General features: G+C 39.3%; 1 protein-coding gene and 1 long non-coding RNA gene across 4 annotated transcripts in view; one reads left to right on the top strand and one right to left on the bottom strand.

Moving 5' to 3' along the window:
* The window catches only part of LOC132379972 (brain-specific angiogenesis inhibitor 1-associated protein 2-like), an 89,908-nt gene extending 76,490 nt beyond the window's left edge, over positions 1–13,418 (top strand). Inside the window, exons 9-15 of the mRNA XM_059948390.1 lie at positions 224–413; positions 1,517–1,718; positions 1,889–1,954; positions 5,167–5,335; positions 7,375–7,409; positions 8,518–8,583; positions 11,377–13,418. Of these exons, the coding sequence (XP_059804373.1) occupies positions 224–413; positions 1,517–1,718; positions 1,889–1,954; positions 5,167–5,335; positions 7,375–7,409; positions 8,518–8,545 (690 nt within the window). The 3' untranslated portion in view covers positions 8,546–8,583; positions 11,377–13,418. The remainder of the gene's footprint in view (positions 1–223; positions 414–1,516; positions 1,719–1,888; positions 1,955–5,166; positions 5,336–7,374; positions 7,410–8,517; positions 8,584–11,376) is intronic.
* LOC132379974 (uncharacterized) overlaps positions 1–17,648 on the bottom strand; it is an 89,311-nt gene that overhangs the window by 54,030 nt on the left and 17,633 nt on the right. For all 3 annotated transcript variants that reach the window (XR_009507586.1, XR_009507585.1, XR_009507584.1), the window contains exon 2: positions 4,667–4,782. This is a non-coding gene — a long non-coding RNA (uncharacterized LOC132379974). The remainder of the gene's footprint in view (positions 1–4,666; positions 4,783–17,648) is intronic.

Raw genomic sequence — 17,648 nt, 5'->3', positions numbered from 1 at the left:
TGCTGCAATGGCATTAATGTTAACCATTATGATACAATGCTGCCCCCGATCACTGAGGGTCAAGTCATGAAATCTCTTCATTACAAATGAAGATAAATAAAGAAATACTGCTACCTCTGGACTTCATCATGCTGTTGTATGGATTATGTACTGTATATTTTGAAAAAGCTAATTTATTTTCACAATATCAGATACTGAGTAATTATTCTTGTTTCTATTTCAGCGCATGACAGGCCAGGATGTTTCTGTAGTGCCTAATGGTGACCTATCCAACTCGCATCAAGTGGGCTATCAGAATTCTGCTCAACCAAAGCCACCGTCACCACCCCAACTTCCCAAACAGCAGAGTGAGGTCTACTCCAATACATTGCCGACACGAAAAGCAATGCCCTTGAAAGCCACCCCTTTGTTAGGTAAGTGACCAACGATCTAGATATTGCATAATGCTTAGAGCAAATATTTAATGTGTTGCCAAGTGTACCTTGAACTACAGTCATGCACTGACTTGCATGCTATTTTAGTCATAAGCAGTATTTAATGAGGCGTGGACCTGATAACGTGTAGTGCAAAATATACTTAACTCTTACACTCCTTAACACACTTGGGCAGCAAGGTGCAAATGAAAAATGCTGCTTATCACCTACAATCAGGGGAATCTAGTGGTAGTTAAACTACATTTATAGTACCAGACGATTACCACTTCAATTATAATCTAACCACTCAGTGCTGTTAAATTTCAGGTTCTTCCTGTTATAAAAATAGCTGCATTTAATTCCTTTGCATTGCATCTTGCTGTGGTGATAAGATCGTAAGACATACTGTAGGAGCAAGATAAGTCTCTTAGCCCATCAAATCTGCTCTGCCGTTCCATCATGGCTGATTCATTAATCCTCACTACACCATTCTCATGACTTCTCCCTGTAACCTATGACACCCTTAATAATCAAGCACCGAACAACCTCTGTATAAATATACCCAATGACTTGGCCACTACAGCCTTCTGTGACAATGAATTCCACAGATTCACCACCATCTGGCTAAAGAAATGCCTCATCTCTGTCCTAAATGGAACTAATGAGGTCATTATTGTGACTCTCCGGTATGGCAAAAGTTTGATACTACTTCTCAATTTTTTTTACCAAAAGACTACTCAATATATTTTGGACAGGGAGAATTTAATAGATAAAATTACATGCTTGCCTTATGCATGACGGTACTTCTGATATCTTTGTGCTCTACTTAAGTTCATAAAGTGGGGTTTAATTTTGACAATGTTTAAAATAAATGGATCTACAGTCAAACTAGATGCTGCATTGTAATATTTCGGCATCTCACGGGATCAAGACTGCTGTTTCAAAAGTAAATGGTAGGGTTAATAGTGTTATTTTGAAGCTAAAGTCAAGACCTGAAAATGAAGGTATTCAGTCATGCTCCTATCTGTCAAACCCTCATGTTAAATAAGAGACTCTTCCAATACTTTGTCCCCTGCGTGAAGTTATCTTGTCTTGCTCTTCAGCTGAGACCAGGACTTTGCCCCGGTCAAGCTCAATGGCTGCTGGGTTGGAAAAGAATGGAAGGACCAAAGTGCAAGCTATTTTTTCACATCAAGCAAGAGGCAACGGTACGCTGCTAAGCTTTAATGAAGGTGATGTCATCACATTATTGGTTCCTGAGGCTAAGGATGGCTGGCATTATGGTGAAAATGAAAAGACACGGATGTAAGTAACCATGTACTGTGCATTAATGTTTCTGTCAAGTCCAATTTATTGCTATTAAGGTCAAATGACTATGAATTCTGAGACATTGCCAACTGAACTTTTGCTTGCTTAAATTGGAGATGTCTTATTATTTCTATTATTGAGAAATTATTCTGTCATTCTGCTTGCAGGCGTGGATGGTTTCCCTTCTCTTATACCCGTATAATGCAAGGTGGAATGAGTGAAATTTTACATAGGTAAGTGGCTACTTAAAAATAAAACGCATCTTTGGAGATGTACTATATTCCTTCTCTATTTTCTCCACACTAGCCCAATGTGTTTTTTCCTGGTGCCCCCTCTTTGCCTGCATTTCACATTATTACATTGGCCAGAGGTGTGCCTCTTCTTCTTTGAGTACAACATTAAATAGGCTTTTTCTCTATGGAAGGTGATTTCTTTTTCACTGTGTACTGCTAAATCTTGTATGGACCATAACAGGTGTGTCTGCTATCTTCATGTCACAAAGTATTAATAGTCCAGTGTGCTGTGTTAACATTAATGGTAATAATTAAGCTTCATGGTTGTACTAGCCTTGATGATGACAACTTTACACCTAACATTTTTTTGAGCTGTAGATTGAATGAATATTCACTTTCAAAGATTTAATTTTCCATTTAATTCTGGTCTTTTAGCTAAATTTTCATTTCCTACACATCTCCACTACTAATTGGGCTTTGCTCTTCGTGCTTATTCTGGTGTAAGAGTCAAGTTTAAGACCTAAAAAGTGGAATAATTGTAACTTTTTATGAAAAGGATTACTACGGCTTCTGTATTAATTCATTAGTTTGCATGTCATGTCAGAAATGTGCGTCCAGTTTTTAATTTGTTTATCTACAAACCAAGCCTTGTCTCAGTTTTTCTGAGGTGCCAAATTTCCTTTTCGATTTTGTTTGCAAGCCTTTTTAGAGCCAAAAGCAAAATGCAGGAGTATTTCGAAGCCTCTGACATCTGTCGAGGCAGAGGGATGGTTCATGTTTCGGGTTGAAACTTGATTCAGTGTTCAAACCTGAAACATCAACCACTCCTGTGTTTTCACAGATGCAGCCTGATCCTGCTCCAGAACTTTGATTTACACCTCAGCTTAATGCCTCTCCAATCATTTTTGGAACTCTTTTGTCTCACATTGCTACATTCTAGTGCTTTTTAGCATGTATGGTACATCCATGGATTTAAACTCTCAAAACCATTTCAGAGCCATCTGTTATATCCACCTCACAAAGCAAGTACTTCTGTGGATATTTGTTCAAATAGCTTTTATAATTTACATTTTTAAAGCACTTGATCAAAGCTTTCTGAATAGTTAAAAGAAAAGTAGCTTGTAATTAACATATCCAGTTGATCTAGAAGCAGGTGAAAGTCATTCTACTTATCCACCTGGACCACTATCCTTGGGAGGGGGCCTGTTCCTCTGTGACTGTGATAGCCAGCCTGTCCATTTTGTTTCATTGCATACATTAAATCAATATTTGCTTCATTCAGTGACTGTGTTGTGTAAGTGAGCATCTGTTGTGCTTCATATAACTGCTCAAAGTTATGTCAAGCTAAATTCTTGGGAGTCGTTTGATATAAAAAAATTCTATGCCACCTATGTCATCCAAGAGCCATTTATTTTGAGTTCAATTGAGTAGATTGATTCGACACAAGAATTGGAATAATTTGGCTGCATTTAAGAGTTATTCATCATTTTAAAAATAAATCTATGACAAGTGATAATTTCTCTTGCACAATTTGTGCTCATTATGCTAGATTGCCAACTTACCAAATGGCTTGGTTTATTGATTAGTGTGACTTGATAATGAGTTGACGATGCTGGTCAGCAAACAGCACTCAAAGCAACACTACAATAATGGCTAAGCTAGGACTTTTTTTTAATCCATCCTGGCATTCTGCCTGAACAAGCGTTCCTAATAACCAGTGAAATAATATAATTATAACGCAAATGAACTAACTGCTGATGCAGTGGGATGAACATCAGTGGAGGCACTGATGGTTTTCCTAGTAAGGCTAGTAAGTAATTGCCTCTTTCAGATCTTCATACCTATCTATACCTAGAATCTGTTTTTAGCTATTTCTGTCTGTACTTCTAGTTAATCATTTTAAACTTGTTTTTAAAAGTGTGCCTTCTTCCTTGAGTAAGAATTTTTGTGGAAAATATCCTCCTTGGTGACTCAGCCTAGGTTACAAAGTGAATATTTTTAGCAAAGCCAACTTCAAGTATGTGGAAGAACTGCCAATGATGTAGGCCATTTGGTGTACTTCTAAGTCTTCTCATTAAACATCAGCTCAGGCAGGAAAGTAAGCTTGAAGCATAGAACCAACATTAATCCTACTGAATCACTTTAGTTAACACTGTATATACCTGCTATTAAAAAAACGAATATGTAAAAATCCAGTTTTAAAAAGAAAACTTAGATACCTATATATTACACCTGGAGGTGGTACTGGAGGTAAGGTAATTTTGAAGGGTAATTCATGACAGCCACTTTGCACACAGCAAGCTCCTGCAGTGTGTTATTGACCATATCATGGGTTAGGTTCTACAAACTTGGACTTCTTGCCCATAGTTAGTCTTTGTATCCATGTATTGTATCCGTTTGTATCCATGTATCTTGTATCTTTGTATCCATGTAAATTCTGTATTGCTGGCTGAAGCAAGCTTGACTCCAGCAGCCTGGTCTGATGGCATTTTGTCCTCTGAAAATGCCCTGAGGAATCTCTTCCCCTGAAATACCCCAGAAGGCATTGATAGCTCCCAACTTTACCACTCATGGGAGCTGAATGTTTTTGGATCACTTTAAAATTTCATTCAATCATTAAGTACTTTTCAAAAATCATCGAAATGTCTAAAAGCATCTTAAAAATAAACTTCACAATTATTTTTAGAAAAATAGAAACTTAGCAACCCTTACCTGCCAGTCTACAGTCCTCATTGAAGTTGATGTGCAGGATTAGCAAAGTCTTTCTTTGACTTGTTTGTTCTTCCCATAATAATTTCAACAGGTCCTCCTTGTACCCTATGTGGAGTCTAGCAACACAGCAAATTGATCAGCAGATTTAGGGATAAATATGGGGTTATGACTTGAAATATTGCAATGAGAATCTTTGATCTCCACAAGAGGAAGCAGAGCAGCCACACTCTGATATATTACTTGCAAAATAGAACACCAAAAATGCCACACTTCCTCAGTTTTGTCATCTTACCTATTTGTGATTAGGCTAAGTCTTGAGCACACAGTCAGGATCCATTTTCCATAGTGGACTTTATGGGGACAGTTGTACGTTTGAATGTTTAGCTTTGATAATCCTGCTCCATTTCAAGCATTCTGTTTATTGCTTTCTTTCACAGTTAAAAGGTATGTTTGAGGCATAACTAGGTTTTTATTAAGTGTGTCCTTGTTTCTGCCTACAGTTTGAACCACGCAAAAAGCAGCAGCACAGGGAACCTTCTACAGAAAGAAGACCTCTCCATCCCTCCACCTGACTACAGCTCTCCTTTAAGAATGACTTCTCATCCTACATCCAGTACAAACTCTTTCAAACCCAGGCCCTACAGTGTGGCACTGCCAAGTTTTTCACAGGTATTTATAACTATATACTGATTCCATTTTAACACTAAACAGCATCAGTAATCCATTATATGTTCTACCAGTTTCAAATTCCATGGATATTCTGCAGGAAGTTATAAACAGTAAACTTGGTCCCATCTGTCAACAACTAAGGTTTGGGTTCTGATTACTTTAGACACTACCCATTCAGCAAACGTGCCTGTTCCAAATGCTTCCTCCTGGTTTCTGAGTAACTCGCTACTGTGAACACTGCAAACCACATTTTATAAGGCTCTTTACGTTGTAAATTCTTATGCACCTTTTATTCCAATATCCATGCTTTAATGCCCAAGTTTATTTTAATTTAATTCTTTATTCTAATAATTGTTGACTGTTGTTATATTTTGTTGCATGTCATGCCAAAATACAGAGGAAATTCCTAATGCATGTATGTAGCCAATAAAGTTACAAAAACCTGATGCTGTAACCTTTAATATTACTCGCAAACAAACAAAAAAGGTCTGAATTTGAAGTCTTCATCTGATGCTGTCTCCTCAACCTGTTGAGGGAGAGTGTTTCACTGCTGTTTTTTCACAGTAGAATATAGCGGGTGAGCTGCCAATGCACTTTATTAAAATGCAGCAACTATTTCTAGATTTTTCCCAGTTAGCCGGAGTTTTATCCGTAACTTTGGGAACATGTAACAGACAATTTGTTGCAATGGTATATTTTCTGAATAAAAAGAGGAAGTTTTATTAATACTACAACTTAACGTCAAGCATAAAACCCAGTGCTTTGATGTATATGGACTTTTGTTTATAAACATTGCCAAACATACACTCAGTGGTTACTTCCTTTACCTAAAAAAAAGTGGCCACTGAATACATGTTTGTAGTCTTCTGCCATAGTCCATCCACTTCAAGGTGGAACGTGTTTTGCATTCAGAGATGTTCTTCTGCACACCACTGTCATAATGTGTGAGTTACTGTCGCCCTCCTGTCAGTTTAAACCAGTCTGGCCATTCTCTGACCTCTTTCATGAAGAAGTTATTTTCTCCTACAGGACCACCACTCACTGGATTTTTTAAAAATATTGTTTTCACACCATTATCTTAGTCTCTAGAGACTTGTGTGTGAAAATCCCAGGAGATCAGCAGTTTGAGCTACTCAAACCACCCTGTCTGCCACCAACAATGGTCAAAGTCACCTAGATCACATTTCTTCTCCATTCTGAACCTCAAAGCTGTTATGCATTGATTTGCTGCCACAAGATTGGCTGATTAGATATTTACATTTACGAGCAGGTGTGCGTGTGTACTTAATGAAGTGGCCACTGAATTTGGACAACTAAATGCATCAAATGCTCTGAATGTTAATATTTTGCAGCTTTTTCTTTAAAAAGAGCTAAAATATCAAAAGTCATCTTCAATCACTAGCCTTCTTTAAGAGATCAAGCAGTACTTGAGAAGATTTTTCACTTGCAGTATAAACAGCGGAGTTATTCAATCAGCAATGCATAATCCAGCAGGAGATTAAATTGCTCATAGCTGGGTTTCAAATAAATTCACATGAGATTCAGGCTGAACTTCAGGGCTTTAATTACAACATAGTAATCTCACACACAGCAACCTCTATACACTACACAAACCTCTTAATCCAAGTTTCTAGGTCATCTGCTTGTTATGTATTTAAGCAACAACTTCAGTATGGTAACTCTTGCGAGACCAATCAGATGGACTAAAAAGGCCTCTTGATACTATTAAAGAGCCATGAGTTCTCCTGATATTCTAGTTGGCATTAATCTTGAAACCAAAACAAATGACAGGCTGAACATCGCATCTTTGTCTGAAAACGGGTTTGTCGATGTGATAATGCAGTGTGGTGGATTAGCTGGTGGGCTGCAGTGTATGAAGGCTAAAGCAGTATTGATCATTGCAGAGTTGATGTCAGTTCTGATTCATTATTAATAAAAATTGTTAATGCAGTACATTTGTAAAAGGATAATTGATTGTAAGCATCGATGGTGACATCTAGTGGCCATTCCATTAATAATTTATCTTTTTCTCTCTCCAGGGTATGGATTTTGGTCAGTCAGGAGTATCATTGAAGTAAGATTCTTCTTCCTTTTACAATTTACTGATGCACTAACTCTTAACTAACAATGACCCAAAAGTTGAATATTCCCTGTGTTGACTTCTCAAGAAAATTAAGTAAGGGACCCAAGCAGCAACTCAAGGTTGGGTAGAATTGAGCTCAGGTTTTGCCCAAGAGAACAGCTTAAGCAACCTGTCTACCCAGTCACTGTGTCAGCTGTCTCTCCTGGAAGTACAAATGTTTCATTTTATACTGCAAGTTTTGTGGCAAGATATGCAGAGCTTTAAATGTTCCTCAGTAAAATTAGCAGAGCATAAGTTCTCCATTATCAAAGTATGCGGTGTTATGACTAGAGTGGTTTTCTGTTGATCCTTTCTGAAGATTGTGGCTTTTAGACAGGGCCTGACCCTTCTCCTTTCAGTTGTTTGGCAGCCAATGATGGAAGCATCAGAGATGAGCCTAACCCTGTGCTTCTCCATGTTTAAGTTGAGAATTTATTCCCTGAAGCGCAGGAGAATGAGGGCAGATTTGATAGGGGTATACAAAATTATGAAGGGTATTGGCAGACAAAGAGGCTTGGGTGAGACTAGAACTAGAGGTTGTATGTAGGTTAAGGGTGAGCAGTGAAATATTTAAGGGGAACCTGAAGGAGGAACTTCACTCAGAGGGTTGTGTGAGTGTGGAACAAGCTGCCAGCAGAAGTGGTGGATGCGGGTTTGATTTTAACATTTAGGAAAGTTTGGATAAGTACATGGATGGGAGGGGTCTGGAAGACTATAGACCAGGTGCAGCTGATGTTAAATGTTCAGAGTGGGCCAAAGGGCCTGTTTCTGTGCTGAAATACTCTTATGCAAGTACCTTCAATCTTCTCTCTGATAGCTGACTCCTGAATGGTGCACATGACTGGCTGGGTTTCCTATTCCCTGATCCAGTCGACACTGGGCACCCATTATAGTCCCAACCATTTGGTCTGCTGCTTACTGAATCATATCCCTGTCATTATTTATGATAACTGTATAGAAATGTTGATATGTCACTATTGAGTTTAGTGTCATGCAGTTTGATTTCCCTATGATTTTTGCACTTAAAAGGTACAAACAATTTGAATTTTTTTCATTACAGTTCTGATGCCGAAGTTGCAAGGTTCTGAATTTAAACTACTGCCACATTTAAGGCCTCTCTAGATTAGTAAGTTTGGCATTTCAGTATGCCAGTCTGACTTTCATCACCTTGTCTGCTACTGGTGATAATCACTCATTTCCCACTGTGGCTTTGCAAATGGGCAAGTTCTGTCTCACCTTCTCCACAGTCCTGAACTGCATCTGTTTCTGTGTCTCATGCTGGTTAGAAAAGGCCCATTTTGTTGAGTTGTTCGAAATGTGTTAAGTCAAATGTAATAACTATGGAACAGCTCCTTCAATCCCATTTATTTCATGTGTAAAGTTGTCAGAATTTTAATGGGGTCCTTTCAGAATCCATCCTGTCTTCTTGCAGACTTTGTAACTGTGCAGTATGCCAGCAGTGATTTTTTTTCTCCAGTGATTGGCAGAAGCTTTATTTTGTGGTTTGGCTGGTGTTTACTGGCTTTCTTCCCTTTGAAGAAATCCCCCTCATTCACCCTATCAAGACCACCCATTAGGATTGGAAGAAAGCTGGCTTTATGATGCTGCTCGTCCACAGCATCCATGTGGCCATGATAAAGAATAGTACCATAAATGTACTCAGTAGTGCAGTGGCTGCAAAGTCGTAAACACATGAGATTCTGCAGATGCTGGAAATCCAAGGCAGCACACAAAATGTTGGAGGAATCCAGCAGGTTGGGCAGCATCTATGGAAAGGAATAAAGAGTTGGTGATTTGGGCTGATACCCTGATCAGGGCTCTTGAAAGGTCTTGGCCCGAAATATTGAGTCTTTATTCCTTGCCATAGATTTTGCGTTTTGTGTTCCTCCAGCATTTTGTGTGGGCTGCAGAGTCATTGAGAATTAGCAAGAGAGAACTGCAGGTTAATGGACCCAAATAGAAGATCAAGCACAAAATTGAATTTTGGAACAAACTTGGAAGGGTTAAATAGCCAATGCCTGCTCCTTTTTCTTGTGTTCTTATATAAAGCTCTGCCTAACCTATTTCTCATCTAGTAACTTGTTAATTTTGTACGTATTCCTGTTGTCCTTGGTTCTGCTCACTTCGGTGTTGTGGAAATCGGTTGATGTTTTTCCTGTCGTCACCGCCACCACTTGTCCACCTTAAGGATTGCTTTGCTGTTCCACCAATCGCACACAAGCTGCTTTGACTCAGGGCATTGATTCACTCTGGTTCTGTTTCATTGCCGACACTCTGTCTGCTGATCTCCCGTGGCGTGTGATTTACTTACTGATGCACTTTATTCCAGTAAGTTACTTACAGTTGTGTTACCATTTCAGCTTGGCAAGAGCAGACGTGCCACATATGAGTAGAGATTGCATAGGTTCCATACAGTAACTGCGGTTTGCAGTCTGACATGTAGTCACTGATGACTCGCAGAAAATCACCATTAAACTATTTTACTTGGAATTAGTGGTTTATAATTTCCTATCTAGACAAATATATCAGAAAAATAGTTGGCGTTGAGACATTAAGCATTTGAATTACATTTTTTCCAGTTATTTGGTCATTTAAATAACTGGAAAACTACCCCTTCCTCTCCAGAGCAACACACACAAAATGCTAGAGGAGCTTGATAGGTCAAGCAGCATCTATGGAAATGAACAAATGTCGACATTTTGGACCAAGACCCTTGATCAGGACTGGAATGAAAAGGGGAAAGAAGCCAATAAAAAGGTGGGGGGGGGGGTGAGGCATAGGGGAAGGAATACAAACAAGCATGTGATATGCAAAGTCATGTGAGGGAGATGAAGAGTCTCGGCCCAAAGTATCAACTGTTTATTCCCTCCTTAGATGCTGCCTGACTTGCTGAGTTACTCCAGCATTTGTGTGTGTTACTCATTTAGTAATTTTGATTTCTTTTCTACAAATCTCAGAGCAGGAGGAAGTATAAATTGGGCAACAGTTTTGTAGTCATTTAAAAATTTGAATTGAACTGCCTTTAAGCCAACCAGAACTTTCTGTCAAAGAAAACCTTCCGTAACAAATTGATTGTTCATTTCTGAGGTTTTCTGCATGATACCATCTGATGTTAAAGTAGAAAGTTCTTGGTGTGCATCAGGCACCAGGAGGAGAGGCCAGAAACCAGGAGGACATGTTGCTGTTAGCAGTTGCTACACATCATTAAGCCAAATCTGGAGCAGTGTTGAGTAAAGTTCAAAATGCATTTATTATTGAAGTATATATAGCAATGCAATCTTGAGATCTATCTTCTTGCAGGCAGCCACAAAGCAAAGAAGCATTTGAATCCACAAAAAAAACCCCACAGAATAAAGACGGTTATACATCCAGTGTTTAAAAAGGAAAGATCAAATTGTGCACACAATTTAAAAGCAAACAAACAATCTACAGATGATGAACTGCAGAGTTCACAACCATGGAGCCAGTTCAGCACTACAGCCAGCCCATAAGTCTAAGGAGCTGCAGTCCTACAGCTTTCCCATTCACAGGATAGTGGCTAAGCAAAATTAAGTGCATTGATTAGTAAAACTGCATTTAGGAGAAATGAAATTAAGTTGTGTTATCTATATAAAACCTCAGCACCCAAATCAGAAAGTGTACTTCTCACTAGTATAGCGCAGTGAATTGATTAGTGATTTGACAGTTTTCAGTTCAACTGCATTACATTTAATTATCTTAAAACCAACTGTAGAAAGGAATTTTAAACGTATATACAGCGGGTCACACCAACCTCTTGTCCCCAATATTCCCAGGAAGTTAACTCCTATCTGCCATGAGCTCTTGCAGACAGTACTGTCATGGTGCCACAGCTGTGTTCCTCTGAAAAGCCTATCCATTAATACTCTTTTTCTTTTTTCTCTCTCTCTTGCCTCTACAGAGAAGCTGTTGCAAACATCAAGTTAAGGCCAACCAAAACAAATGACAGATCACTCCCTGCAGTGAAGTGAGCATCAACCCTCAGAAGATTCTCTTACTGTTCACTTGCTGATGGCAAAAGATGCCAAAGAAGTCTTAATCTGAAACTTCATCTGCATGAAGCAGTGGCTTTAGACTAGAATTGACCCATCTGAAGACGGTCGCTAAAGTTACAGATATATCCAATGCACATACAGAAATGCCACTTTAAAATCTGACCCATCTCACTCCCAGCTTCATACTTGGGGGATTCTGTGGAGGGGATCGTTAAGTGGTTAGGCTTTTGTAAGATGTTTGTAAATTATGCATGTCTTCAAGAATTAGCAGTTAGTATTTTTTTATTATATACTTTATACTAATCAGCATATAAAACAATATTTTATTATCTGGCTTTTTGCAGGAGTTGGCTAAAATGTTGACACTTTGTAGAAACTAGAAAACTGAAATATTGCCAGACCAATTTAAGAAGTGTATACTGTGTTCCTTTCCTTTTCGGGGAACAAAAGTAAAATCATAGGATCTGTGTACAAACCAAGCTAACTTTTATACTGAGTTACCTCAGTTTGTTAAATATTTTAGTGATCATTATTTGAATCCTTGCTGTCACCTAAAACGCTTCCATTTGTTTTGAAAGTCCTCTGGTGGTGGCAAGGGTCTGATGAAAGAAAAAATTAAAACCTTTTGTAGAACTTTAAGATTCATCTACATTTCCCACTTTATCCGAAGCACAACGTACATTTGTAAGTTTCTTTCACACCTGTAGTGCTTTCTTTCCAATTTCTTACTGCCAATCAATCAGTCCAATGAGTAAATAAGTCTCTAAAGTCCCTTAAAATGTAGAGTAAAACTGTATCCTCAAAGAAATAAGAGATGAAGCAGAGGGCTGCATTTTTTTTGCTCTTCTGCTGAGTTCAAAGTGCAGAATGGGAGGAAGCCATGTAATTATTGTCCCATTATATATTAACAGCGTTGCTTCAAAACGGGGAGAGAAATTGTGAAGTATTGTTTTATTTCTGTGAGAAAATGCAATAAACATTTGCAGATGTGGGATTCACACGAGTTGATGGTCACTTCAGTACAGCAGTGATGAATTGCTTGCATTTTGTAATGGTTTGTGGTACAACGATTGATTAGACACTGAGATGATCAGTATTATTAAATCAAGATGGTACCTCTGTGAATTGGCTTCTAATGAACAAAGTGTTCTGTAATTTTTGAAATGAATGGTTAGTCATATTTTAAAAAAAATCTTGTTAATATATAATGCCCCTTATTTTCGTCATATTCCAGAAAATTTTATTTTAGATGCACAATGCTAAAACAATTTTAAGAATGGAAAGTGTTGTCATAACAAAAAGGGCAGACTGTTGACAGACAGTTGGAATGAAGAATTAAATGAAATGTCCAAAACTCTGTGGGTATGTTTTTAGTAGATTAGGTAGATTTAGAAACTTTCTAGTGAATTTAATTGTTCACTTTGGTTTGTTCTCTCAAAGTGGTGTAGGTAATAAAGCAGAAATAGCCGAGGTTAAACTCTCATTGAGAGTGCTTGTTGTAAAGTAATGAATATCCCCAATCTAACCTTTGCTGTTTCACATTTATATTTATTTTGATAACTTAGCACTTAAGAACTTACCAGCCTCTCTTACCGTTCTGTTCTATTGTAAAAGTACACCTACCTGCCATCCCAATGAAGTAATGCTCCTGTATAAGGTGGCCACTTCTTTTCAGTTTTGCATTAACCAATCATGCCTTTTGGCTTTATTACAAGAATGTGGTTTAATTTGTGCCTTTCATTCTACATAAGCTTTAAAATGTAGTAAAAGTCTCACTGGGATGGTTGACACAATCTGTACTGCATTGCAGATTTCTGTAGCTGCCATTTTCATAAATCACCATGTTTTGTGATTTACAATGACCTATGTAGAGTATATTCCTTCTGATAACAAAAAAAAATGATTTTGATAGTAACTTATGCAAAATAAAATTGATTCACCATTTAAGAAATGGTTCCTCTGTTTTTGTGTTCCATTATTGAAGCTTATTGCTGAACAGGTTATTAGTATAGTGGTTTAGTGATTTTCTCCACTGCCTTGGCAGTGGACTATGTTTATTTACTCTGCAGATGCTTTAAATGTTGTGAGCTGACCATGAAAGTCTGGCTTTTTTACTTCCCTTTTACATGCAAGGTTTGTCGTTTCCTGGCTACCACCAATTGTTCACAACCCAGGTAAGGCAGTTTGGATTAGGGACATCTTGTTTAGATGCAGTTTTAATCCAAGTTATGTCATACGTTCAGTAGCCACTTTATTAGGGACCTTCTGTAACTAATGAAGTGGCCACTGAGTTTACGTGTGTGGTCCACTGCTGCTGTAGCCCATCACATCAAGGTTCAATATTCTGTGTGTTCAGAGGTGATCTCCTGCACACCACTGTCGCAGTGTGTGGTTGTTTGAGTTACTGTCACCTTCCTGTCAGCTTGAACCAGTCTGGCCATTCATCTCTGACCTCTCTCATTAACAAGGTATTTTCACCCACAGAACTGCCGCTCACTGGATGTTTTTTGTATTTTTGCACCATTCTCTGTAAACTCTAGAAATTGTTGTGCTTGAAAAATCCAGCAGATTAGCAGTTTGAGATACTCAAACCACTTTAAATGGCACCAACAATCATTCCATGGACAAAGATACTTGAATCACATTTGTTTCCCATTCTGATGTTTGGCCTAAGCAATAGCTGAACCTCTTGACCGTGTCTGCATGCTTTTATGAATTGAGTTACTGCCACATGATGGGTTGATTAGATATTTGCATTAATGAGCAGGTGTATCTAATAAAGTGGCCACCGAGTGTATACCCCACACTACCATGTACATACTGGCTTTATTTTGCTTTAAACCTTTTATTATCAAGTTTCACCCAACTTTCAATTCATTTTTTAAGTCATTCAAACAAATCAGTTTTAGTATGAAGGGATTAACTGAAGTAGATTTTTTTAAAAGATAAAAATTGGCTTTATTTGACACATGTCCATCAAAACATTGAAACATACTGCACAGTGAAATGTGTTGTTTGAGTCGAGAACCAACGCAGTACGAGGATGTGCTGAGGGGAGCGCACAAGAGTGTTGTCATGTTCCCGCCCGAACATAGCATGTCAACAACTTAGTAATTTTAACCCATACTGGAATGTGGGAGAAAACTCGAGCAGTCATGGGGAGAGCACGCAGCCTCCTCACGGTCAGCGGTGGGAATGAAAGCCCAATGGCTGCTGCTGTAAAGCTGCTACTCTACTGTGCCAGCCAGATTTAGAACTGGTTAGCAAAAATATTTATAGTCAGCAATTCATCTCCTGAGTTAGGTCTGCTACAGCTATTGTCTGTTTAAAAAGAGAATGGGCACGAGAAAGGTAAAAATAAAGTAGGTGCTGATTAAGGAGGCAAATACCTTCACATTCTTTGTCACAAACACAACCTCGTTGCTGCATTGTGTGTCTCTTTACCCTCTATGAGCAATTGTGTTACTTAAAACACAAGAGGCTGCAGATGCTGGAATTGGGTGCAAAAGCAAAACTGGATGAACTCCATGGGTCAGGCAGGATCTGTGGAAGCAGAGGGAAATAACGTTGTTTCAGGTTGAAACACTGCTTCCGGACTGTGAGAGTCAAGGGGAGTGCCAGGGTAAACTGGTGAGGTGGGAGCTGGTGATGATGGGTGTGTCCAGATGAGAAGATGAATCTGGGTAGAGAAATAAACAGAGGCTGGAAGGTGAGGACAGCTGACAACAAAGGGCTGCAGATGCTAGAATCTGATAAAGTAGAAAAGATGGTAAGTACAGTGAAGATGTCCTGGGACCTGCTAACTACATACATGTACCTAAGACTTTTAAACACTACTGTAGTAATATAATGTATTGCATTGTACTGCTGCTGCAAAAAAATCATGACATATGAGTGATGATAAACCTGATACTGAAACAGGTCTCTGTTGTGGAAGGGGGCAGGGAGAGGGGAATCATGATTGGGGGAAAAAGGGAGGGAGCAGGACACACCAGAGAGACGTTCCATAATGATCAATAACAAGTGTTTGGAATCAAATGACTTTCCCTGGTGTCTCAGGGCTTGGTGTGTCTGCACCTACTTCACCTCCAGCTCCTGGCTCTCCTTTCACTGCCACCTGTCCCACACCCCTCCTGTGGCAGTCCACCCTTACAATTCCCAGCATCCCTTGCTCCTGGCAGATTTACAAACTCTCTCTACTTCGTGTTGACAAATACAGTACTGTGCAAAAGCCTTGGGCACCCTAGCTCTATATCTGTGCCTGATACTTTTGCACAGTTCTGTAAGGGAGGGGTAGTGGGCAGATGGAATAGCTGGGGGAGATAATTGGAGAACTTACAGTGTGTGAGTGATAGGCAAATGGAATCAGGTGGAGGAAGTGAAAGTAACTGAATAAGGCGACAAAGACGGGAGCAGAGTCAGCCCATTGGGTCTGCTGATTTATTATTCCCCTCAACCCCTTTCTCCTGCCTGCTCTCTGTAACCTCTGATGCCCTTGCTCATCAAGAACCTGTCAACCTCAGCTGTAAATATACCCAAAGAGTTGCAATTAATTCCACAGATTCACTATCCTTTGGTTAAAGAAGTTCAGCCATTGTTCTAAAAAAAAGCTTTAGTTTAAAAATGATCTTTTGTGCTGCTGATTTACCAGTGTCAATAAATATTGGAGGACTTGAATGTGGGGGGGGGGGGGGGGTGTGAGGGTGTGCTCTATGTAAAATTGTGGTCTGACCCAACTGGAGATGGCCTTGCCAGCCTGCCTTTTCTCTTGTCTCTCATTCTGGAACAAAGTAGAAGTTCAACCTGAACAGAAGACACATAGAGAATAGGTGCAGGAGTAGGCCATTCAGCCCTTCTAGCCAGCACTGCCATTCACTGAGATCATGGCTGATCATACACAATCAGTACCCCGTTCCTGCCCTCTCCCCATATCCCTTGACCCCCGCTATCTATAAGAGCTCCATCTAACTCTCTCTTGAATGCATCCAGAGACTTGGCCTCCATTGCCTTCTGGGGCAGAGCATTCCACATATCCACCACTCTCTGGGTGAAAAAATTTTTCCGCATCTCAGTTCTAAATGGCCTACCCCTTATTCTTAAACTGTGGCCTCTAGTTCTGGACTCACCCATCAGCGGAAACATGCTTTCTGCCTCCAGCGTGTCCAATACCTTAATTAATCTTAATATGTCTCAATCAGATCCCCTCTCATCCTTCTAAATTCCAGTGTATACAAGCCCAGTCGCTCCAATCTTTCAACATATGACAGTCCCACCATTCCGGGAATTAACCTTGTGAACCTACGCTGCACTCCCTCAATAGCAAGAATGTCCTTCCTCAAATTTGGAGACCAAAACTGCACACAATACTCAGATGGGGTCTCACCAGGGCCCTGTACAGCTGCAGAAGGACCTCTTTATTCCTATACTCAATTCCTCTTGTTATAAAGGCCAGTATGCCATTAGCTTTCTTCACTGCCTGCTGTACCTGCATGCTTGCTTTCATTGACTGATGTACAAGAACACCTAGATCTCGTTGTACTTCTCCTTTTCCTAACTTGACTCCATTTAGATAGTAATCTGCCTTCCTGTTGCCACCAAAGTGGATAACCTCACATTTATCCACATTAAACTGCATCTGCCATACATTTGCCCACTCACCCAACCTGTCCAAGTCACCCTGCATTCTCATAACATCTTCCTGACATTTCACACTGCCACCCAGCTTTGTGTCATCAGCAAATTTGCTAATGTTACTTTTAATCCCTTCATCTAAATCATTAATGTATATTGTACCCCACTGGTCACAGCCTGCCATTCGGAATGCAGACCTCTGGGTGAAAGTTGATGTTGAAAGCAAACGTCTTCTGTCCTGAGCTCAACGGTGAGCATCTCTTTCGATGTCACATACTCCTTGTCACACAATAAAACGAGATATTAGTTCAAAGAGGAAAACAGCTTCAAACTTCAGTGTGCCTTTGGTGAAGTTAATTCAGCATAGATAATTTCAAGGAAATAAAATAAGTTTGCTCAAAGTTCAAAGTAAATTTATTATCCAAGTACATAAATGTCACCATTTACAACCCTGAGATTCATTTTCTTGATGGTATACTCAATAAATCTATAGAATAATAACCATAACAGAATCATTGAAAGGCCACACTGACTTCGGCATTCAAGT

The sequence above is a fragment of the Hypanus sabinus genome, chromosome 23 (genome assembly GCF_030144855.1).
Source record: "Hypanus sabinus isolate sHypSab1 chromosome 23, sHypSab1.hap1, whole genome shotgun sequence".
NCBI lineage: Eukaryota > Metazoa > Chordata > Chondrichthyes > Myliobatiformes > Dasyatidae > Hypanus > Hypanus sabinus.
The sequence above is the reverse complement of the archived record's forward strand: the minus strand, read 5'-3'. Positions and strand labels throughout refer to the sequence as shown.